The sequence below is a fragment of the Rhinatrema bivittatum genome, chromosome 10 (genome assembly GCF_901001135.1).
Source record: "Rhinatrema bivittatum chromosome 10, aRhiBiv1.1, whole genome shotgun sequence".
Classification (NCBI taxonomy): Eukaryota; Metazoa; Chordata; class Amphibia; order Gymnophiona; family Rhinatrematidae; genus Rhinatrema; species Rhinatrema bivittatum.
Window position 1 is genome coordinate 67,541,999 of NC_042624.1, and position 23,998 is coordinate 67,565,996.

General features: G+C 40.8%; 1 protein-coding gene across 6 annotated transcripts in view; it reads right to left on the minus strand.

Annotated features, from left to right (window-relative positions):
* The window catches only part of RASAL2 (RAS protein activator like 2), a 448,317-nt gene that overhangs the window by 36,794 nt on the left and 387,525 nt on the right, over positions 1–23,998 (minus strand). For 4 of the 6 annotated variants that reach the window (XM_029618578.1, XM_029618575.1, XM_029618580.1 and 1 more), the window contains 3 exons: positions 23,114–23,313; positions 20,978–21,839; positions 1,742–1,879 (listed from right to left, as the gene is read on the minus strand). In XM_029618578.1, coding sequence (XP_029474438.1) covers positions 1,742–1,879; positions 20,978–21,839; positions 23,114–23,313 — 1,200 coding nt within the window. The remainder of the gene's footprint in view (positions 1–1,741; positions 1,880–20,977; positions 21,840–23,113; positions 23,314–23,998) is intronic. The other 2 variants (XM_029618579.1, XM_029618576.1) reach the window with 1 other exon arrangement.

Consider the following 23,998-nt stretch of genomic DNA (forward strand, 5'->3'; position numbering starts at 1 on the left):
GGACTTCTCTGGACTTTGCTACTACTTATCTGGATAAGTGCTGATTTTTTTTTTTTTTAACATTTAGCCGGATAAATAGGAATTTATCCAAATAAATAATATGCAAGTGATATACGTGCGTATTTTTGCATTTAACTTTAAAAATATACACATGGAGATTTTACCTGCATAATTTACTCGCATCCCCCTCTTGAAAGTTGGTTTTACACGTGCAAGTCGGGAGATTTTCTAACAAGCGCACGGCAATGAAATTACCACTTTTACCAATTAGTCTACATGTTTCCCAGTCCATCTGCAGGTCATTGCGACCTTCCTGGTTCTTCAGCCTCAACTTCCCCTCCATTTCACCCAGACCTCCCCGCCCCACCTTTTAAGATGTTTACAATCACTTACTCCAGGTACAGAGCACGTGTAAATATACGCACATAAGCTGCCAAATGTACACGGCAGAAATTGCTTATAAAATGGCAACTTACTTGCTTGAATGTTGGCCACACCTTGGAAAGCCCTTTTTTTTACATGTGCAAATTTACTCGTGTCCCCTTACTTGCACAGGTATTTTCAGGTTTATAAAGTAGCACAATACTGTTCGACAGGCACAACTTTTGAAAATTCACCTTTAAGCCACTCACATGTCTGTTGAACGGAGAAAGTTTACAATGCTGCTTTTGAAAATATATCAAAGGACCTTAAAAGGAATTAGCAAGAACTATGTCACTCTATGGATAGATCAAAGTAGACCTAAGCATCGTACAGTGACACTACTTACAGACTTTCATGAACTCCCAATGCTCACTTCATTGGTCGTTAACATTTACAATTTCTAGTTATGTAAAGCATCAGAAAATTATTTAAAATACCTAAGAAAACAAAACTAGCATGCAAAAAAAAGTTTTCTTATTTGAGAACTCTCTGGTTGGCAGTAATAGAGTGGATACCATTCATTTACAGAATTTGGCTGCTAAGTTAATCACTGGTTGCCATACTTTATTTGAAAGGAACTGAACTGGCTTCCAGTGGTCTTTCAGGTACAATTAAAATTATTTATGCTTGTCTTTAAAGCAGTGCAAGTGGATGGCCTGGTCTTCCATCCTGGTCTTTATGATCAGTCACGAAATCTCTGAGTAATTCCTTCTTTTAAACAGCGGGGCCCATCAGAATGGAATGCTCTCCCACAGGAGCTCAGACGGGAACGTGGCACATTTGAAAAAATATGAAAACTTGTTTAAGCAAGCATTCCCCTCTGACTTCATTTCAGTCATGAATGCTTGTGATTTTCCCCTTCTGAATTTATTTAATTTTAAATTTGTGTTTCATTGTGTTACTATTGTTTGGATGTCTCAATTTATATTTTGTTTTTGTGGGTACATTTTATTGCATGTATATTATTCTTTTGCTTTCAACTTGTGATCTACTTAGAACAACATGTGGTTGCATTAAGCAGAATATAAATTGTTTAAATAAATACTGTAAAGACATTTCTAATGAGAGAGAAACTATGCTACGCCTGTATATCAGCAGAGGTATGATGGCGCACAGTGAGTAATAAGTATGAAATGCCTTAGAACTTTTGGATATAGGGTTGAAGACTTGAAGATTGGTGCTACTACTTAAAAATCCTAAACTTGCACTGTTTTAACCTCTTTTTGTGTCTGGTACCATGTGCTCAACATATGCAGATTTAATTTTCTGGCTACTCTCTAGAGATCATATTAGCATCCTGATGTTGAGGCTCCCTAACCTTCTCAGCAGGCTTGACTTCATCTTTGTTTTGTTCTGTTGTCTCCTCTTCCTCATCTTCATACTGCCCATTATTTAGGACCCAGGCCGCTGTCCGCTCCACAGGGGACATAGTTGCAGAATCCACAGGCGAGTGAACCTAGAACAGGCACATCACATCTGTAAGAATAAGCTACAGATTCCACCCTAGAGACCGAGTGTGCAAACAAAGCAACTAAGAGAATGCTTACTCTCCTATGAAAACATTTAAAATATGCCCTTCTGTGATCATATGCTGTATCCAATCAATCATTTGCTCAGGATGAAAAAACAGCCTATGTAGTTTTCTGCTCAAGGCTCCTTGTCCTCCAGCACAAACATTTCATCTCTCTATGAAATAAATTTTCAAAGCAATTCCATATTCTACGAAAATCTGAGAGAACAGTATGAGCAGATAAACAATTTACAACTCTAATCCCTTACAACAAACATACAAAAGTATTATATATTATTCCTTCTTTTCATGCACCGCCTCCCCGATGGCCTTACTGAGGGAAATGCAATGTTGTGGAGCAGCAGCCTAGTGGTTAGAGCAGCAGGTTGAGAACCAGGGAGGTCAGGGTTCAAATCCTGATGCTCCTTGTGACCTTGGGCAAGCCACTTCATTCTCCACTGCCTCAAGTACAAACAAATTGTAAACTTGCTGGGACAGGGAAATACCTACTGTAGCTGAAAGTAATTTACTTTGGGGCACAGGTTTTAGTGCACACTTTTCTATAAGTTAATGCTGGTATTTAACAGAGGCTTCAACTACTAAAAAATTCATGTTAAACCAGGAATAAAAACCAGCATTAAAATTAGCATGGGTTCCTGCAAATCCCATGTAAAGGACGGCATTAACTATTCCCCAGCAATGCAGGCAGGTGCATTAAAGGCAGACAGCTTAAAGCACATTTTCTTAATGCTGGATATTTAACTCCTGGGTCAGAGCAGGAATAAAACATTTCTGGTGGCCATGTTATACTATTGATGTGCCCAGTATGGTAGTACCTAGCTGCTTCTACTACACTGGGCTCAGAAGTAGAATAACTTTGGCCACCAGAAATGTGAGTTTATTCCATCTCAAACCCAAAAGTTTAATTTCCAGTGTAAGCGCTCAAGGCAGGCACCGGTGCTGTGCCTCCCCACGTTTTCGTATTAACTGTAGATGCCTATCCCAGGGATAGGGATGTGATGTGCCTGTTCAGCTAGCTGTAGGTGCCCACTCCAGAGAGAAAATTCTTGCATTCAAGACCATTTTGGAAAGGAGTAGCAAGTACAATCAAAGCATAAGCTCTCTTGGGAAGGCACCTAGAGCTAGCTTATAGCATAAATTCTCCAGAGAGGGCACCTGCAGCTGAACAGGACACCAAAGTCGGATGCACAGCGCCAAAGTGCATACTAATTCAGCTGAAGATGCCCGCCCCATAGAGCTTATGCTTAGATTTTTCTTGCCATGCATTGCCAAAATGGCACTGTATGTGAAACTGGTGCTGTGCATTCCAACTTATGGGTACATTCTCTCATTCAAGGCCATTCTGACAAGGAATGGCAAGTAAAATAAAAGAATAAGCTCTCTGTGAAGGCACCTACAGCTAGACGAGCAAAGCACAGGCTGTATGGGTGGGCACCAACAGCTGAACAGTATACACTTTAGCTGTTCAGGAAAAGAAAGAAAACTTGTGACCAGTGGCGTAGCCAGAATTGATTTTTTGGGTGGGCACAAGGTTAACATGGGTGGGCTGTAGGCATGCAGGTCTACTAGTTGTTTTTTTACTGATAAATAATGCCAAATTATGCAGCATAGCATTCACATCTATGCCTAAGTATGAGGTTTACTTAATGATACAAACATAATTCACGGTGATTTGTGGTACTTCTTATTATTACGATTTTATACACGGCTCCTACCTGTCCATAAATTTTGAGAGAGCGGTTGTGTTGCTTCTATTTAAATTGCTAACATCTCAAAATATAGATATATATTTTTACCTTTGTTGTCTGATCTTTGTATTTTTCTAATCAGTTGGTCCTGGTCTCTTTTTCCCATTTTTTCCCTTATAGCTCATTTCCTAATTCCTTTTCAGTGTCTTTCTTCTATTACTGTCTTCTTCCCTTACACACACACACACACACACACACACACACACACACACACACATGCTTTCTCTCACAGACTCCCTCTCACACACTCAAGCTCTCACTCTCATATGCTCTCTCCCCCCAAGCTCACATTCAAGTTCTCACTTTCTCACCCCTCCCCAGGCTTATATTCTTATGCACACACAGACGCACATCCAGGCACCCATTCTCACCCACCCACAAACCCATGCTCCCAGTCTCACCCACACATATTCAAGCTCCCATTCTCATCCATACATATACACATTTAAGGTACTATTCTCACCCACACATACACACATTCAAGCACCCATTCTTATCCACATATTCAAGCTTCCATTCTCACCCACCCACACAAACCCAGGCTCTCATTCTCACCCATATATACACACATTTGAGCTCCCATTCACCCACCCACAAACCCAGGCTCCCATTCTCAACCACACATTCACACATTCGAGCTCCCATTCACCCACATATTCAAGCTTCCATTCTCACCCACATACACACCCAGGCTCCAGTTTTCACCCACACACACTCCCATTCTCATCCACACATACAAATTCAAGCACGTGCACAGCTTCCGCTTTCTCCCCCAGAGCAGGAAGATCAGCTGCCTCTCCTGCTGCCACCGGCCTCCTGCTATCTTCGGGCGTTGGGCCATACTGCCCGCCGAACTTCCTGTCGGGGGGGGGGGAGCGGAAGCGCAGCGCACAACGTCCGCTTCCTCCCTCCCCCCCCCCCCCCAAGCAGGAAGTTCGGCGGGCAGTACGGCCCGACGCCCGAAGATAGCAGGAGGCCGGTGGCAGCAGGAGAGGCAGCTGATCTTCCTGCTTTGGGGGAGAAAGCGGAAGCTGTGGGCGGCGCTTCCGCTCCCCCAAACAGGAAGTTCGGCGGGCCGTTTGGTCCGAAGATAGCAGGAGAACGGGTGGCAGCAGGAGAGGCAGCTGATCTTCCTGCATTGGGGGAGGAAGCGGAAGCTGCCCGCGGCGCTTCCGCTCCCCCCCTCAACAGGAAGACCGGTTGGCCATACGGCCGCAGCAGCAGCGCTTCCCCACGTGTGCCGTGATGGCGCGCGAGGCGTGGGTTCTCTTGTTCGCTGTCGCGGGGATGGGATCCCGCGACAGCCTTGCAGTTCCGGTGCCGGTTGGGTGGGCCTGGGTCTAAGTTGGGTGGGCACCTGCCCACCCAGGCCCACCCGTGGCTACGCCACTGCTTGTGACTGACTGGTGTTTGCCTCAGAGAGCTTGATAATTTAACTCCTAGAGGTCTGAGGCAGAGTAAATTTGCATTTCTGGTAACCAAGGTTGTCTACTGTTGTGCCCAGTGTGGCAGTCCACCTCAGACCCAGGAAGCATGTAAGTTCTCAGTTTGGAATCTACAGCTGAACAATGTGTAAGCTCTCTGGGGTGGGCACCCAAAGATGAACAGTACACCAAAAATAGGATGCACACCACTCAAGTCAGCCGAAGGTGCCTTCCTCAGAGAGCTTATGTTTTGACAGCTCTCAAATAAATAAATAAAGTGTGTACTGTTCGGCTGTAGGTGCCGCCCTCTCTAGAGAGCTTACCCTTTGATTTCACTCGGCATGCCTTGCCCAAATGGCCTTGCATGTGAGAACGTGCACAAGTCGGAACGCACACTGCCAGTCTGGCATACAAGGTCATTTTGGTCATACTCCTTCCAATTTCACACATTGACCTATTCACTCCCTTTTAAAGTGCTTTTCTATATTAGTATGGATTTTGAAGGTTAACTAACGTTTTAGCTTTTTTTTTTTTTTTTTTTAACTTCTGTTCAATTTGCATCCCTTAGCTTACTGCATCCTATAAAACCTGTACTAAAATTTAACTTTGATTTTATTGCAGGTTTTATTACATCAGCCCCTTGAGCTACCAGTAAAAAAGCATGAGCTAAATTTAGTAAAAAAAAAACAAACAAAGGAGGTTGGAAGAGAAACTCCTCTAAAGGCCTATTCATTAAGGAATTTCTCTTATTTTGCATCTATGGTAAAAGCCCATGATGAATCAGGCCCTGAGGATAAACTCCTTGTGACCTTGGCCAAGTCACTTTACCCTCCATTGCCTCAGGTACAAAACTTAGATTGTAAGCCCTCTGGGGAGAGGGAAATACCTACAGTACCTGAATGTAAACCAATGTGATATCTCAAATTGAATGTCGGTATATAAATAATAATAAATAAAAATAAAAATAAATATTCTTCTGTTGTCATTCACTAAAGTTATCTGAATCTGATGTAGGTGGCTGCCCTTCCCCTCAAGTGTGGGTTTATCACCTCAGCAACATAGCCAAATGTTTATGGCCTCACAGAAGCAGAAACCTGAATCCAGCCTATTGGCCCACCAGCCTGGCACCAAGTCATCACTTCCAGAAGCATTTCAACACAGCTGACCAACAACTGGCTCTCTTAAAATGGACAGCCACAGATAAGCACTGTTATGTAATATCACATTGGTTTTTGAGCCTCAAATATTTTACATTGAATTATTATTTTTTTTAAAGCTCAGTCCCAGGAAGAGACTGCAACAGGCATTGTGCTAAGGACACAAACTGGCTAAAAACTCTGAACAGGAGGCACACATCTCTCTTCACTGTGCTTGACTCGTACAGGCCGATGCAATACCGTGCACTCAGCCTAGCGCACAGGTTAACACAGGTTTTGAGCAGGTATCCATAGCCCCTGATGTAATAAGGGGATCAGCACGTCCAAAATGCGCATCCAAACCAGCCCGTAGCTAATAAGGCTCCTCACATGTTGAAGCCGTGTTGATGAGGGTATTAGCTAGTACCCCCCATGTAAAAAAAAAAATAACAGTGCGCTCCATGCGCACATTTTAACCCCCAAAAATTAAGGTCAGCCCCGGAGCTGGCATTAAGTCCCGAGGAGCACCAAAAGTTGAACAGAAAAGCAGAAAAATACTGTTATTCTGTGGATCCTCTGACTTAATATCGTTGCGATATTTATTTATTTATTTAAAAACTTTTATATACCGGTATTAGTATGCATACATCATACCGGTTTACAATGTAACTTTAAAGGTAGAAATTACAATGAACAGGGAGGGCGAACAAGGAGGAGTATACAAAGAGCAGGAGGTGGAGGAATTAAAGCAATAAATAAAAAACTGCAACGGACTATTTACAGGAATATACAAGGCGTAGGCAAGATACTTGCAGAAGTCGGTGTACTTAATCAGGGTAGGCTTGTCGGAAGAGCCATGTTTTAAGTTTTTTTCTGAACTTGGCGTAACATGGCTCTAGCCTGAGAGTGGTAGGGAGGGTGTTCCATTGTTTAGGGCCTGCAATGGATAGTGCACGGTCCCTAGTAGAGGAGAGGTGGGCTTTTTTCAAAGGGGGAATGGAGAGGGTGCCTTTGTTGACAGTGCGAGTGGGTCGTTCAGTGCGTATAGGACGAAAGGGTTCATCCAACCAATTGGAATTGTGCGAGTGGATGGACTTGTGCACTATGGTTAGAATTTTGAAGAGAATTCGGGATGCGATGGGGAGCCAGTGGAGTTCTTTGAGTATTGGGGTAATGTGATCAGCTTTGTTATTTTGTTATTAAGTTGGGGGAATCACAGAAAGCAGCAACATGGAAATAAAAGAATAAAAAGACTCCATGGTGGTCAGGTCAGGAAAATGGACACTCAATTTACGAGCGTCCATTTTCCTACCCCACAGCCAACCACTTCTCCTGGGCACCCGATGCCGAGGTGGCGCTAGCGAAGCACAATTTCTCCTAGCGCCTGCATACTGCACTGCAGCGCAAGGGAGAGGTGGATGGGTGCGCGTTAGGACAGCGGGCACTCAATCACGAGTGCCTGGTTTTCGCACATCCATATTGCATTGGCCTGAGAGTGAGGTGGAAGTCTAAGGGGAGGATAACAGCAGGTAAACCGGATTAAAGGACCGCAGACAAACCTTTGTGCTTCCACGTTCACTGTATGCGAAGACATTGCAAGGATGAGCAAACAGAGCCACTGCCCCTGGCACACACCAGAGCGGCGCCAGGCTATCTTTTTCAGTCAGTCTGTGAGCACACAAGCTTGAAAAAGAAGCTGTTTTGTCTGGCAACTGCTTTGACCATGTTAAGGGCTGAAGTAGGCTGAAAATCCAAGAGTCATAAGAATATAGCCTGTCATGCCATCCCTGAACCCTTCTTTCTCCTCCCCCCCCCAAAAAAGGAAATACCTCACAGGTTAGATCTGATGACATTTTAAGGTGGCAAGATAAACTCGAGAGACCTTTAGATCTCTACATCTCTAACAACATACAAGAATATAATCTTTAACATGCTGTTCTGCAAAGCATTTCTAATGACCGCTGGGCTGTACACACAAAGGATAAAGATTAAAATTCAGCTTGAAATTCTCTTCTCCACCTACTCTTTGCATGCAAATGGCTGAGAAAAGCAGGGGTCAATCAGCCAGACAATGGACACTTTTCTGTGCTTGAAAACAAAAGACTCTAGCATGAAAGCAAAACAGTTTTCACTCACATTGCAAACACCCACCAGAAAACAGACTGAGAAGTCTTTCTCAGATTTTCCACTGAAAACCCACCCAAGCAATTTACATTGCAAAAATGCAAAGAAATGTGGTGCTTGGCTAGTATAAGAGTACCAAATAATAGCACAGCAAGATTACTTCTTTTTTGATAATACAGCAGTAATCAGGACGACTGACGGGAAATGTATCACCACCATTAAAACAATGGAAGAGAAACTGAGGAATGTAGCCTGTAAAAGCACATCACTGGGGGTGGGTGGTGTGTATTAAACTTTCACCTCTGAAGCGAAAATTAAATATTTTTTGGCTAAGTGGTTAAATAGTTGTGCTAGGAACTACAATCTGGTTGCAGCAACATGAACATCCTACAGGTCACTTTAGTTTAGACAAAAGCAGAAGGACATAAGAAAACCTTTTCTATGGTTGTGTGATACTTAGCATGATCGTGCATTTCTCCTGAGCACTCAACATCAGTCATTCCAAATTGTGTAAACATCACATAGCTTTGTGATGTTAATGACTCACCAGAAGGAGCAAGCAGAGACCCACATCATGGACTTTTAAATGAGGACCTAAAACTGTAAGGCTATCCTTACTTCAGAACTAAATAATGAATGACTTATCAGTAACACAAATGACTTATCAATAACACTAAATTATACCGATTTATCTGGTACTGTACTGGGTTTCAAGATCAGGAAGCAGATCAATTTTGAATTAGGACTGAATTAGTGACATGAAGTGCTCCATAAATTTGAAGGTTAGCACACATGGCTAACACAAGAAGTAGTAGCCAACTGACTAATTCACTAGACTAGAATTTAGAGGCAAAGCTGGGTCACATGCCATTGACTCTCGTGTGAACTTGGACAAGCCACTTGGGGTTTAGATTTGACTACTCACCTTTCCAAACTGAGCTCAAGGTGAAGTATAATCAGGAACAGTAGGTATTTTCTTGCCCTAGAGGGGTTAAGTTTAAGTTGGTACCTGAAGCAATGGAGGATGAAATCACCTGCCCAAGTTCACAAGGATCATCACTGAGAGAAGCAGGATTTGAATCCTGGCCTTCCCTGGTTCTCAAGCTGCTGCTCTTACCACTAGGCAGTTACTCTGCTTTATCTCTCTGTGCCTTTGGGACTCAGCTAGAACAAAGCACATGTTAAAATAGATTTCCTGGCCAACAAATATATACTTTTTTAATATACAAGTGACCTGGTACATAGATGAGCAGTGCCCTCCACAAGCAGATATTGAGCTATTATCACTTACCTCCTCCTTTGCATAGTAACATACTAGATGATAGCAGATAAACACCAAATTGACCTATGGTCTGCCCAGTTGAGAATATTTCACTTTGAATAGGTAAGAACATGCCATACTGGGTCAGACCAAGGGTCCTTCAAGCCCAGCATCCTGTTTCCAACAGTGGCCAATCCAAGTCTCAAGTACCTGGCAAGTACCCAAAAACTAAGTCTATTCCATGTTACCGTTGCTAGAAATAGCAGTGGCTATTTTCTAAGTCAACTTAATTAATAGCAGATAATGAACTTCTCCTCCAAGAACTTATCCAATCCTTTTTTAAACACAGCTACACTAACTGCACTAACCACATCCTCTGGCAACACATTCCAGAGTTTAATTGTGCGTTGAGTGAAAGAACTTTCTCCGATTAGTTTTAAATGTGCCCCATGCTAACTTCATGGAGTGCCCCCTAGTCTTTCTACTATCCGAAAGAGTAAATAACCGATTCACATCTACCCGTTCTAGACCTCTCATGATTTTAAACACTTCTATCAGCCATCTCTTCTCCAAGCTGAAAAGTCCTAACCTCTTAGTCTTTGCTCATAGGGGAGTTGTTCCATTCCCTTTATCATTTTGGTCGCCCTTCTCTGTACCTTCTCCATCGCAACTATATCTTTTTTGAGATGTGGCGACCAGAATTGTACACAGTATTCAAGGTGCGGGCTCACCATGGAGCGATACAGAGGCATTATGACATATTCCGTTTTATTCACCATTCCCTTTCTAATAATTCCCAACATTCTGTTTGCTTTTTTGACTGCCGCAGCACACTGAACCGATGATTTCAATGTGTTATCCACTATGATGCCTAGATCTCTTTCTTGGGTGGTAGTTCCTAATATGGAACCTAACATTGTGTAACTATAGCATGGGTTATTTTTCCCTATATGCATCACCTTGCACTTATCCACATTAAATTTCATCTGCCATTTGGATGCCCAATTTTCCAGTCTCAGAAGGTCTTCCTGCACTTTATCACAATCTGCTTGTGATTTAACTCTCTGAACAATTTTGTATCATCTGCAAATTTGATTACCTCAATTGTCATATTTCTTTCCAGATCATTTATAAATATATTGAAAAGTACAGGTCCCAATACAGATCCCTGAATCACTCCACTGCCCACTCCCTTCCACTGAGAAAATTGTCCATTTAATCCTACTCTGTTTCCTGTCTTTTAGCCAGTTTATAATCCACGAAAGGACATCGCCACCTATCCCATGACTTTTTACTTTTCCTAGAAGCCTCTCATGAGGAACTTTGTCAAACGCCTTCTGAAAATCCAAATATACTACATCTACCGGTTCACCTTTATCTACATGTTTATTAACCCCTTCAAAAAAATGAAGCAGATTTGTGAGGCAAGACTTGCCTTAGGTAAAGCCATGCTGACTTTGTTCCATTAAACCATGTCTTTCTATATGTTCTGTGATATTTTCCACTATTTTTCCTGGCACTTGAAGTCAGGCTAACTGGTCTGTAGTTTGCCAGATTGCCCCTGGAGCCCTTTTTAAATATTGGGGTTACATTAGTCACCCTCCAGCCTTCGGGTACAATGGATGATTTTAATGATAGGTTACAAATTTTCACCAATAGGTCTGAAATTTCATTTTTGAGTTCCTTCAGAACCCTGGGGGGTATACCATCCGGTCCAGGTGATTTACTATTTTTCAGTTTGTCAATCAGGCCTACCACATCTTCTAGGTTCACCATGATTTGGTTCAGTCCATCTGAATCATTACCCATGAAAACCTTCTCTGATAAAAGTATCTCCCCAACATCCTCTTCAGTAAACACTGAAGCAAAAAAAATTTAATCTTTCCGCAATGGCCTTATCTTCTCTAATTGCCCCTTTAACCCCTCAATCATCTAACAGTCCAACTGACTCCCTCACAGGCTTTCTGCTTCGGATATATTTGAAAAAGTTTTTTCTGTGAGTTTTTGCCTCTACGGCCAACTTCTTTTCAAATTCTCTCTTAGCCTGTCTTATCAATGTCTTACATTTAACTTGCCAACGTTTATGCATTATCCTATTTTTTTCTGTTGGATCCTTCTTCCAATTTTTGAATGAAGATGTGTTGCTAAAATAGCTTCTTTCACCTCCCCTTTTAACCATGCCGGTGATCGTTTTGCCTTCTTTCCACCTTTCTTAAAGTGTGGAATACATCTGGACAGTGCTTCTAGGATAGTATTTTTTTTTTTTTTTTTTTAACAATGACCACGCCTCTTGCACACTTTTTACCTTTGTAGCTGCTCCTTTCAGTTTTTTTCTAACTATTTTTCTTATTTTATCAAAGTTTCCCTTTTGAGTTTGATCATATTATGATCACTATTGCCAAGTGGCCCCACCACCGTTACCTCTCTCACCAAATCCTGTGCTCCACTGAGAATTAGATCTAAAATTGCTCCATCTCTTGTCGGTTCCTGAATCAATTGCTTCATAAAGCTGTCATTTATTCCATCCAGGAATTTTCTCTCTCTAGCATGTCCCGATGATACATTTACCCAGTCAATATTGGGGTAATTGAAATCTCACATCAAAAAATAACAGTTAGTCTTGTTACACAATGAGTACAATATCTCACTCTAAGATGTTATGAAATCCCGGTTTTTTCTTCGATGTGCAATCTTTCAATGTACAGTATTTCATATATATGACTTTATATAGAGGACCATCACAACACCCGTGGGCATACAAGCACTTTTCGCTTTATGTATTGCCACATCGGATCACATTTAATCATGGGTCCATGTCCTTTATTGCTAAATATATCTTATTATTATGAGTTTTTCTTTAATATTTTTTCTTGATATTTTTTCTTTCTTTAAAATAAATGTGGAATGATACCTTCCTTATATGTTGCTCAAATGTAGCTTTTTTCAAAGGGCGCGGACGCGCTCCAAAAGGCTGTTTCGCTCGGAAGACAATTAGTCCTTGGGTCCAGTCTTAGAGTGAGGTAATTGAAATCTCCCATTATTACCGCACTACCAATTTAGTTAGCTTCCCTAATTTCTCTTAGCATTTCACTCTCAGTATCACCATCTTGACCAGGTGGATGGTAGTGTAATCCTATCACTATAGTCTTCCCCAACACACAAGGGATTTCTACCCATAAAGATTCGATTGTACATTTATTTATTTAGTGCTTTTTTTATACTGGCATTCATGATACAGATCATATCATCTCGGTTTACAAGTAACCGGGGTTGTAGCCTAACTATTAACATGGTGTAGAGAAGTAAAAAAAAAAAAAAAAGTTACAATTTAGTCCCATGCGCGCCACACCGCCTCCCGGGTGCTCCTCTCTGTCATTGCAATATAATTTGTACCCCGGTACAGCACTGTCCCATTGGTTATCCTCCTTCCACCATGTCATTGAGATGCCAATTAAGTCTATGTCATCATTCACTGCTATACATTCTAATTCTCCCATCTTACTTCTTAGACTTCTGGCATTAGCATACAAACATTTCAAAGTTTGTTTTTTGTTTGTATTTTCATTCAGCTTTTTAATTGATAGGGATAAGTTAGAATGTTTTAGCTCAGTGAGTTTTTAGTTACAGGCACTTGGACTACTTTTCTTATTATTGAAACCTCACTGTCGAGATGCCCTAATTCTAATGCATCATTAGTATCCTTTTAAAGATACCACCCTCCGAACCATGCGCTGCTGAGCGACTGTCGGCTTTCCCCCTTGTTCTAGTTTAAATAAACAAATTCCCACATGTAAGCCAACATCAACTCTCATCTCACCCCCCTTCCATTTTGTTTTATTACCAAGTTTTGTAATAATTCCCACAGCCATCACAATGAGTCAAGCTGCTGAATTTGAGTTTTAATTATGATTCTTCAATGCAGGTAACACCAGCCTTCTTGGAAGTCGTATACAATCATATCACTTCTATTTAGGGTTGTAACTGCTGCTCTGTACATTTTGCCCCAGTGACGACTTAGAAGCTCAATGCAGTCCTATCCCTGCTGTTTTGGATTGTAAACCCTGAGTCAAAACTAAAGCAAGGAAGCACCAAAGAGGACATGCCCCTAGAAAGTGAAGTTGCTTAACTATAACAGATGCTCTCATAAGACAGCAATTCACCAATCACATAAGTGGGTCATATGAATACCCGGCATCAAGCAGAAAGCACAGTTGCTTACCTGTAACAGGTGTTCTCCTAGGACAGCAGGATGTTAGTCCTCACAAGTGGATGACATCATTCGATGGAGCCTGGCACAGAAAACTTTTGTCAAAGTTTCTAGAAGCTTTGACCAGCACACTGAGCATGCCCAGCATCCTCGCGTCCACGCGAGGTAAAATAAAATAACAAACCAGGAGAACCCAACTCTGTGGGGATGTGGGCGGGATTCCTGAGGACTAACATCCTGCTGTCCTAGGAGAACACCTTGAGCAAACGTAGGAAAACAGATGCCTGAAGAATGTCTTTTTCAAATCTTTATTGGCTGGAGACTCATAAAACAATAAAAAATGCCCGACTCAGGCTGATTTTCGCCACAACCGTGTGGCTGCCTCAGGGGCTATGAGACAAACATACATAAATAAATAAATGAATAATTCAAAATCATAAATAAATAAAAACATATATATAAAATATGAAATGCGCTTTCTCCTAGGATAAATAGGATGGTAGTCCTCACAAATGGGTGAGTACCAAGCGCCAAGATGTCTCCGTTAGCAGATGAGACCAACAGTTACCGAACAAGGTGCCAATGGGCACAACAACTGCAATGCTGTTGATTGGTAGGGTACTGCCTGGCTCCCACCAGGGGCATAAGGCTGGAAGAGACTGCGCAGGACAGACTGACCAAAGGTACTGTACCGACGCCCATTCTTGTCCAAGCAGTAGTGGGCCACAAACATATGAAGAGAACTCCAAGTGGCAGCCCGGCAAATTTCGATGACGGGGACTGCTCGCAGATGAGCCACCGACATAGTCATGGCCAGCACAGAGTGAGCTTTAGCTCTGCCGGCCAGCAGATGGCCTGCTTGCGCATAGCAGAAGGCGATGCAATCCGCCAGCCAGTTGGATAAGATCTGTTTACCCACTGCCACTCCCAGCCTGTTTGCATCAAACGACACAAAGAGCTGAGTGGACTGCCTGCGACTGGCTGCACGATTTAAATAGAAAGCCAGGGCCCTCTTGCAGTCCAGAGTGTGAAGAGCCCATTCTCCTGGGTGGGAAATGAGGCCTGGGAAAGAAGGTGGGTAAAACAATGGACTAATTGACATGGAAATCAATCACAACCTTAGGCAGAAACTTAGGGTGAGTACACAAGACCATACGATTGTGAAAGAACCTTGTTTTTGACAGGTACGTGACCAAGGCCTGAAGCTCACTGACCCTACAAGCTGAAGTAATTGCTACCAGGAATATAACTTTCCAGGTGAGGAATTTTCGTGTCGCAGGAACACAGAGGCTCAAAAGAGAGGACACATGAGTCGCGCCAGGACAATTTTGAGGTCCCAGGACGCAACAGGAGGTTGAAGAGGGGGCTTCAGCTGGAGCAGGCCTCTCAAAGTGACCTACTAAAGGCTGCACAGATATGGGTGTGCCAGTGACGCCTCGATGGTATGCACTCACAGCATTGGGATGGACCCTGACTGAGCTGGTTTGAAGCGCAGACTCGGAAAGGTGCCACAAGTAGCCTAACAGCTGGGGAAGGGGGCAGGAGAATGGATCCAAGCCCTGCCCTGTACAATAGATGAAGCATGTCCTCCATTTAAAACTGTAGGACTTTCTGGTGGAAGGTTTCCTAGAAGTCACCAGCACCTGAGAGACACTGTCCGAGAGGGCCAAGGGTAGAAGCACTAGGTGGCTCAACAACCAAGCCATCAGGGCCAGCGCCCAGAGGTTCAGATGGCACAGGGTGCCCTGGTTCTGAATGATCAGATCGGGCTCGGTCCCCAACCTGATGGAGGACCTGATCAACAGGTCCCACAGTAGAGGGAACCAGGCCTGTCCGGGCCAAAAGGGCCCCTTTGTGTCGCCTTTTACTTACAAAAACTATTACTCATAAAAAATCAAACCCTTGTTATACTATTGAACTTAAAAAGATCAAAACTTTACTTAAAAAAAAAAGAGAATTTGGAGAAAACATCCCAATAATAATACTCTTGCCTGTCATAGGATTATGTTAACTAAGTATAGAACCGCTATCAACAATGCTAAACGGACATATTATGGTAATAACATTCAAGACTTAAAATTTAATCTGTTCTCACTCGTTCAAAACCTTATTTCACTCTCAGCTCAGAAGCTAGTCCTTAATTCTGAAAACTCTCAAAAGAAGTGCGAAGACTTGGCTAAGTTCTTTACGGAAAAAAAATCGCTAATCTTTTAAAAAGTTTTCCCCCTAATCAAGTTTAAAAAATCTCACTGCCTAAAGACCAAGGCAAATTTTGGTCATCATTTGAACCTGTTAGTTCTTTAGAAATGCGCTCCATTTTATCTACTTTAAAACCTGCCAATCACCCTTGGGACCTGATATCTCTCAAATATTTTAAACTCTGTCTTGATTGTATTACATCAACCATTACAGACATAGTAAATCTTTCCCTCTCTGAAAGTAATGTTCCAATACCTTTAAAATGTGCTATAGTGAAACAGATCCTAAAAAATAATAAAAAAGATGTTTCAGATTTTAACAATTTAGACCTATTTCTAACCTCCCTTTCCTTGCTACAGTGCTAGAAAAATCAGTCCAGAAACAATTATCTGAATATCTAGAGTCACATATTTTATACCCCTCACAGTTCGGATACAGAAATTTTTTAGTATTGAATCTCTACTTTTAGCATTATCCAATACTGTTCTTAGAGGTTTTGACAATGGTGAATCTTTTATACTTATTCTTTTAGATTTCACAGCAGCTTTTGATATTTGACTTTCAAATTTCAATTCAAAGACTGATTGAAATCGGTCTAAATGGAGAAGTTCTGTCCTGGTTTAAGTCTTTTCTCTCAGAACGATCTTCCCAAGTAAAATTAAATTCTGGTTTCTCTGAAATAATTAACATTGAATCAGGAGTTCCACAAGGATCATCTTTATCGGCAACACTTTTTAATATTTATCTTTTGCCTTTATATAAAAGTTATCATCAGGACTAGGCATCATTCATTATATATATATATATATATATGCCAATGATGTACAGCTTTTAATTCCCATAAAGAATTCTCTTGAAGACACTTTAAAAACAATTGAAATCTACTTAACTTCAATTAGCGAACTTTTAGTTCATATGAAACTGATTTTAAATAACCAAAAAACGGAAATGATTTTACTAAGTAGAAAAATCACACCTTATCAGAACTTTCCATTTTAGAACAGATTTCATGCAGATTGATTCAACAGACCAGGTTCGCGATCTTGGAATTTTAATTGATCAAGAATTTAAAATAAAAACCGAGATCAAGCAAAAAATAAGGGATGGTTATTTTAAACTGCACATTTTAAAACATCTTAAGCCACTATTAGAATTTAATTTATTTATTTATTTTATTATTTTCTATACCGGCTTTCACGCCCAAAGGACGCATCAAGTCGGTTTACATTGAACAGTTTGTGCATTGAACAGAGAACTCAAGTTACTAACTGGTGCAGAAATAGTAGTTACAATGAACAAGGAAGTTTACAACTGGGAGAGGAGGAAGAAGAAAGAGATAGGGGCAAGAATATTTACACAATCAAACGTATTTATAGAGAATATTTATACAATATGTAATATGGAAACTGTGTCTAGAAGAGGTCGTGGGCTGAAAGGGGACTAGGAAGTGGTTGATGTTAGGGTGAAGGTGTTCACACTGAGATAAAGGGAAGATGGTGGCTTGGTATGACTATTTTAAGTGATGATTTTAATGATTTTAAGTGATGATTTTAATGATTTTAAAACCATTTTACAAAGTCTGCATTTTTCAACTATTGATTATTGTAATGCTCTTTTATTTGGTCTGCCTGGAAACTGTTTAAGACCATTACAACTACTTCAAAATGCGACTGCCAGAGTATTGTGTGGAGGAAAAAGAAGTGATCATATCACACCAACCTTGATAGAACTTCATTGGCTCCCAATAAAACAGAGAATAGAGTACAAAATTCTATCTATTACACATAAATCATTAAATTGTGAATGAACTGAATGGCTAAATGCTTCTCTACATCTACCCCCCCCCCCCCGAAAGGAATCTAAGGTCAGCCAATAAAGGACTTCTTACAGTGCCATCTATAAGAACATCCATTTAAGCTGAAGTCAGAGACAGAGCAATTTCGGTTGTGGGCCTCAAATTATGGAACTCATCAGATGAGCTTAGACTCCAAAAGGACATTAGAATATTAAAAAAACCAAAACTTTAAAACATGGTTATTCAAAAAAGCCTATGAGTGTTGAAACTTAATTTGAGCACTGTTTAGCAGTCAGAAATGCCTGTGATACTTTTAAAGCAATAGCTAAGCAGTAATTAGCAATCAGAAGTGTTTCTTATGATATACATTATTAAGCAAGGTTTTCTAATGTAATATATTTTTAGATATTTTATATTTATTTTAAATGAATTTTTATTTCAAGTTCTGTATTGTTATTTTAATTTCTTTTATTGTTCTTTTTTAAATTCTATGTATTCTTTTCAATTGTACATCATCTAGATTGTCTACAAATTGATGGTATATAAAATAAATAAATAAATAAATGTACAAGTGTAAGTTTGCTTTAAAAATTAGCAGGACTATGCACATAAGAACATAAGAAATTGCCATGCTGGGTCAGACCAAGGGTCCATCAAGCCCAGCATCCTGTTTCCAACAGAGGCCAAACCAGACCACAAGAACCTGGCAATTACCCAAACACTAAGAAGATCCCATGCTACTGATGCAATTAATAGCACTGGCTATTCCCTAAGTAAACTTGATTAATAGCCGTTAATGGACTTCTCCTCCAAGAACTTATCCAAACCTTTTTTTGAATCCAGCTACACTAAATGCACTAACCACATCCTCTGGTAACAAATTCCAGAGCTTTATTGTGCATTGAGTGAAAAAGAATTTCCTCCAATTAGTCTTAAATGTGCTACTTGCTAACTTCATGGAATGCCCCCTAGTCCTTCTATTATTCAAAAGTGTAAATAACCAAGTCACATCTACTCGTTCAAGACCTCTCATGATCTTAAAGACCTCCATCATATCCCTCCTCAGCAGTCTCTTCTCCAAGCTGAACAGCCCTAACCTCTTCAGCCTTTCCTCAAAAGGGAGCTGTTCCATCACCTTTATCATTTTGGTTTCCCTTCTCTGTACCTTCTCCATCGCAACTATATCTTTTTTGAGATGCGGCGACCAGAATTGTACACAGAATTCAAGGTGCGGTCTCACCATGGAGCGATATAGAGGCATTATGACATTTTCTGTTTTATTAACCATTCCCTTCCTAATAATTCCTAACATTCTATTTGCTTTTTAAAAAACAAGCAAACCATAAGTAATAATAAATGAAAGGGACAGGAAATAAGATCAGAAGAGGAAACCATAGTTATGAAACAGACAAGTTGATACTTTGAAGATTTTAGTTAGTTCTGCTGCTTTATATGCAGGCCTGTAACTGAGAAGGGGGATTTGTGTTACACACAAGGATTTAAATGCAAAGAAACATACATCTGTTGGCTAAAGAATATGGAGCAAGGAAGCCCTCTCTCAGAAACCGGCTGTATTTGAAAGTCATACTGAAGGGGTGGCCCCCTCTGGTCCTCGAGAGCCACAAACAGGCCAGGTTTGCTGGGTTTCTATAATGAATATGCATCAGATAGATTTGTGTTCAATGGACGCAGTGCATGCAGATCTCTCTCATACATATTCATTGTGGATATCTTGAAAACAAGATCCATTTTTGGATCTCAAGGACTGGCATTGGCCAACCCTGTCATTTTGGATTGTTTTTCAAAACAGCATTCATGTTTTCTTAGGTAGCTGCTTATTTTGTAACCACTTCTACTAAATAGCCTGGGGAGCTCTATCCTTATTTCCAGGGGCCTTCCTATGACTGTACAAATTGTAGTGCATTAGCAGAGCAAGAAATAAATACTGATGTTTCACCTTCCAGAGTCACTATTAGACAAGCCATCCTAGCTCCTATAAATCATATATCCACTTAACTCCTGCTTGACAGGAATAGCAATCACAAAATAGAAGAACTCAAACTACAAAACGCCAGGGTGATCAAAAACTATTGCAAACATTCAAAACCATAAAGCTTTTGCAACAGGACCGAAACAAGTTTGATAACGTTTCTTAAGAATCCAATTTTAGCTCCAGAGGAGGAGTTGAGCTAGGGAAAGGTCCATGCTGGACAGGGATGTCGGGCAGATTCCCCGCAGTGGACCTTCAATGGAATGAAACACAGAGCAGACGGCAACTCCACAGAAAGGCTGGACCATTTCAGTTTGAGACTTTGCATATTAAACCTTAAAAGAGTAATTTAAAAAAACTGCAAATATACACATAAAAGTTGAACTAATTTTCAAAGCAGATGCACATGTGTAAGTACACGTTGAAAATTATCCCACTAAAACAACCCTGCACAAGTTACTTCTGCTATTTGGGTGTGCACAAAATTTCCTGGAATATTAACACTCCTATGGTCAGATTTTATAAAGTATGCACATAAATCCAAACCCCTGCCCACAATTCTCCCAAGAACACCTCCTGGTTGCTCCAAGTAAACTTGCTGTGCTAATATGACAGACCCACATACGTTTATTCGCATATCGGGCATGCACTTTTGTAAAAGGCTACTTCTGTATGCATTTTATGGGCAGAAGCCCTTTTGAAAATTACCCCTATAACCACAAATTTCTTATTAAAATTGTTTTCCAACTACAAGTGATTATTGAAGACTTGTGCTGTGGAATCGTCATAATCTGACTTTGCTTGCTATTTGATTTCTTAACCAGTATCACAGTAATATATGGTAATATCACAAAGTACTGTCATGACAATGGATTATAAGATCATCAAAATAAACCAAAGAAGAACAAGGCTACTTGAAATAATTTCAAACTAGTCTAAATCTTTCATAGTAAGCAATGATGGAAAACTTAAACAAAGATGTGACAGTTTATTGGGATTTTGCTATAAAATAATTGTTTTTAAGATGCATGACTGCTGAGTCTTTAAATAATTATTGTGTACTATTGTAGCTCTCTGATCCTTCTCTACAGCGTCAACATTAGAGATGTCTATAGAAAGCACCTTTATGTTGCTCTTACCTGCTGGGTCTGCTGTCGGTGAATTGCCCTCACTTTTGGAACAGGGCTGTCTCTGGAGGAAGAGGATTGCTGCCGGGAACGATTTCCGTTCTGCACTTGCTCTGCTACCACTGCTCCTGAGATCACAGACATACTTCCCGTGCTACGTAATGAAGTACTCTGTGGCAGGGACTGCTGTGCTTTTGCCCTGGCACCAAGTCCAGCTTGGTCAGTTTTGCGGATCTGTGCTTGTCCAGTGCTGTTCTGGCGGGGAAGTGCAATAGGTACGTGTCTATCTGGCATGACGTGCTGTCTAGAAAAGTCTTCGCTCTGTGTGCTGCGCTTGGAGAAGTCCTCCATGCTGCTATTGCTGGGCCCACTGAGGATGAATTCCTCACTGTTGCTCTGGCTCCGTGAGCTGGCAGTGCTCAAATTCTCTAAGCTGGAGTCCACAGAAGCTTTGGGCAATCCTGGAGGTGGATTGTTCAGCTGGTACACTGGGTTCTGAAAGGACAAGGGCTGAAGGCTTCCCTGTTGACTCAATGCTGGGTGCAATGGCCTCCTGACTTGTGGGGCACTCTGTGGGGTGCTCTGTGTTTCCCGTAACTGTCTGATGTTGGCCACCTGTGGGATGGAGACCTGGCTGCCAGTAAGGCGCAAAGGTACCTCATGCATGACAGATGTGCGGTCAGTGTGAGTGCCATGTGGATCCTGGAGGTCCATGAGGGAGATACTACGTCCATTGGGCATGATGTTCTCCCTCTCCTCCTTATCTGAATAGGACATGCTTTGGGTGGAGGCCTGCTGAACCAACAATAAAGTTTTGCCTCTAAAATAGGGATCTGTGCTTTCCAAGGTTGGAGACTTCGATTTGAGCAAATCACTGTGGAGCAAGAATGAATTCCTTTATTAGTGTTTTTCCAGCTTTTACACGTGCAGGAGATAATTTTAAGTATTAGATGGCAAAAAAGTCACCTGCTAATGTGCAAGACTGAATATATATCACTATATTTTACTAAGAATTAATTACACACAGATTCAATCACTCCCCAAAATCATCCAACGATGCTATCTCTGGAAATGAAGGCATGGGATCATGCTGAAGCTGGGGCATTTTGCTTTACTGTGAGTGTTATGGTGAACTTTTGTTTCTTAAATTATGCAAAATATGTCTCTTTATTTATCCATCGATATAGACAGGTGATATAGATATAGACAGGACAGATGCTAGCAAATTCTGCAATGGGGGGAGGGTATCTATATATGTGTGTGTATCTATGCATGTATATATATAATTGTGTGTGAATCTATATCTCTATCTATCTATATAGATACACACAATTGTATACATCCCATCTCCCCCACATACACAATGCTACCAGTAACAAAAGGAAGACTAATTTATTTTAGACCAGCTCACACACAAGTGCCTCCTCTCAGATACCCCCACTACGCCTTAGAAAAATATTTAGGAAAAATGGTTGAGTTTAGCTACAAATGTTAAAACATTTCATGGTTTCTTTCCTTGCTGGGTACCTTTTTTTTTTTTTACATCTATTAGAACTGTCCTTTTTAATAAGTTCAATGGTTAGTACAATACAATTTCATGGGAAATGTGGTTTCAAGAGTGATCAATTTTCAAACAATTGCACTAAATGTTATTGATACCCTTGATTACCAGTGTAGGCAAGGGACAAATCTCCTTAGTTCTTGTATTGTTTCAGATAGTCTGATTTAAGGGCAACATTGCAACTCCTGCTGCTAATAACCCCAGTCAAGGGGCTGCAATAATACTATGATATGAGTAAATGGAAAGCTGCCACTAAGCAGTGAAACTTCAAAACTTTGTTATTGCATGACCTGTAAACTGGGTAATGTGCCAGGTATAAGCAAATCTCTTCTGAATGCACATGCACGACATGTTGAGTTCCACACAGACATTTTTAAAACACATTAAGTGTGAAAAACAACAGATTTTTAACTAGCAACCCAACTAAGCAGGACTATGAGGTCACTAATTGTGCATGTAAGCAACACAAGTTTTCTATTTCTGTTTCTAGTATTTGTATTCTCTCATATCAAAACATAAGAGCTCTATTGTTTTAAAAGAAACTTATCACCATAGAAGAGATTCAATAATATGATGGCTTCACATACCTGTCGGTTGGATCCTCAAATATTTTCTGGAGGCCAGAGGAAAGGCTGCCACTGACATTGGGGCTAGAGCTGTGCTCAGTGAAGCGCCTCAGTTGCTGTTGGATTGGTGTGGGATTGGTCAATGACTTGGTGATGTCAGCTAAGATGCGAGGAAGAGGTCCAAGTTTTGCAACGGTTGCCTGTAGGAAGGAATTTTCACCCTGATTGGACAATAAGCATGGCAACATCCGCCATTTTGACAGGGATGCCCAAATGGTAGAGGGGTGAAAAAAGGAGGGTGGATAGGGAATATTTGTGAGCATGTGGCAGAAGCCATAATGCATTGTTATGGAGTAGCATAGCCGGCCATGATGCGATGAATGAAGCGGACCAAACAGGGTGCAGCAGACATCGAGGAAAGAAAAGGAAATAGAAAAGAAATTAGGATCGACAAAAAATGATTTAAAAAGAAAAAATTAAACATGCTCAACAAAACCAAATTATTGCCATTCCAACTCAAAACTGGCATGCAAAGCAAACTAAAACTAAGGGAAGAGAGGAGAGGGATTACAATTGCAAACTAAAAGGGAATCAAAAACTACAGAATCAGTTATTTGGACATTTTTAGGATGGGGAGGGTGGCCAATATGGTAGAAAAATACATATGCAAACGTAAGAGTGTCCTACTATGTTTTTAAAACAACAATCACCAGATTACTGATCATACAGTTGATAACTAATTAATGCCCCATTATACTAAGTACTACCAGTTATACAACCTTCTTTGCTTTTTCAATAATCATGGGTCAGAATTCTGTTCCAATATTTTTTTGCAAATAAAATCCTTAAAGTTTACTTATCTTATTCATTCATTCATCCCTATAATTCCATAGTCCAAAAACCATA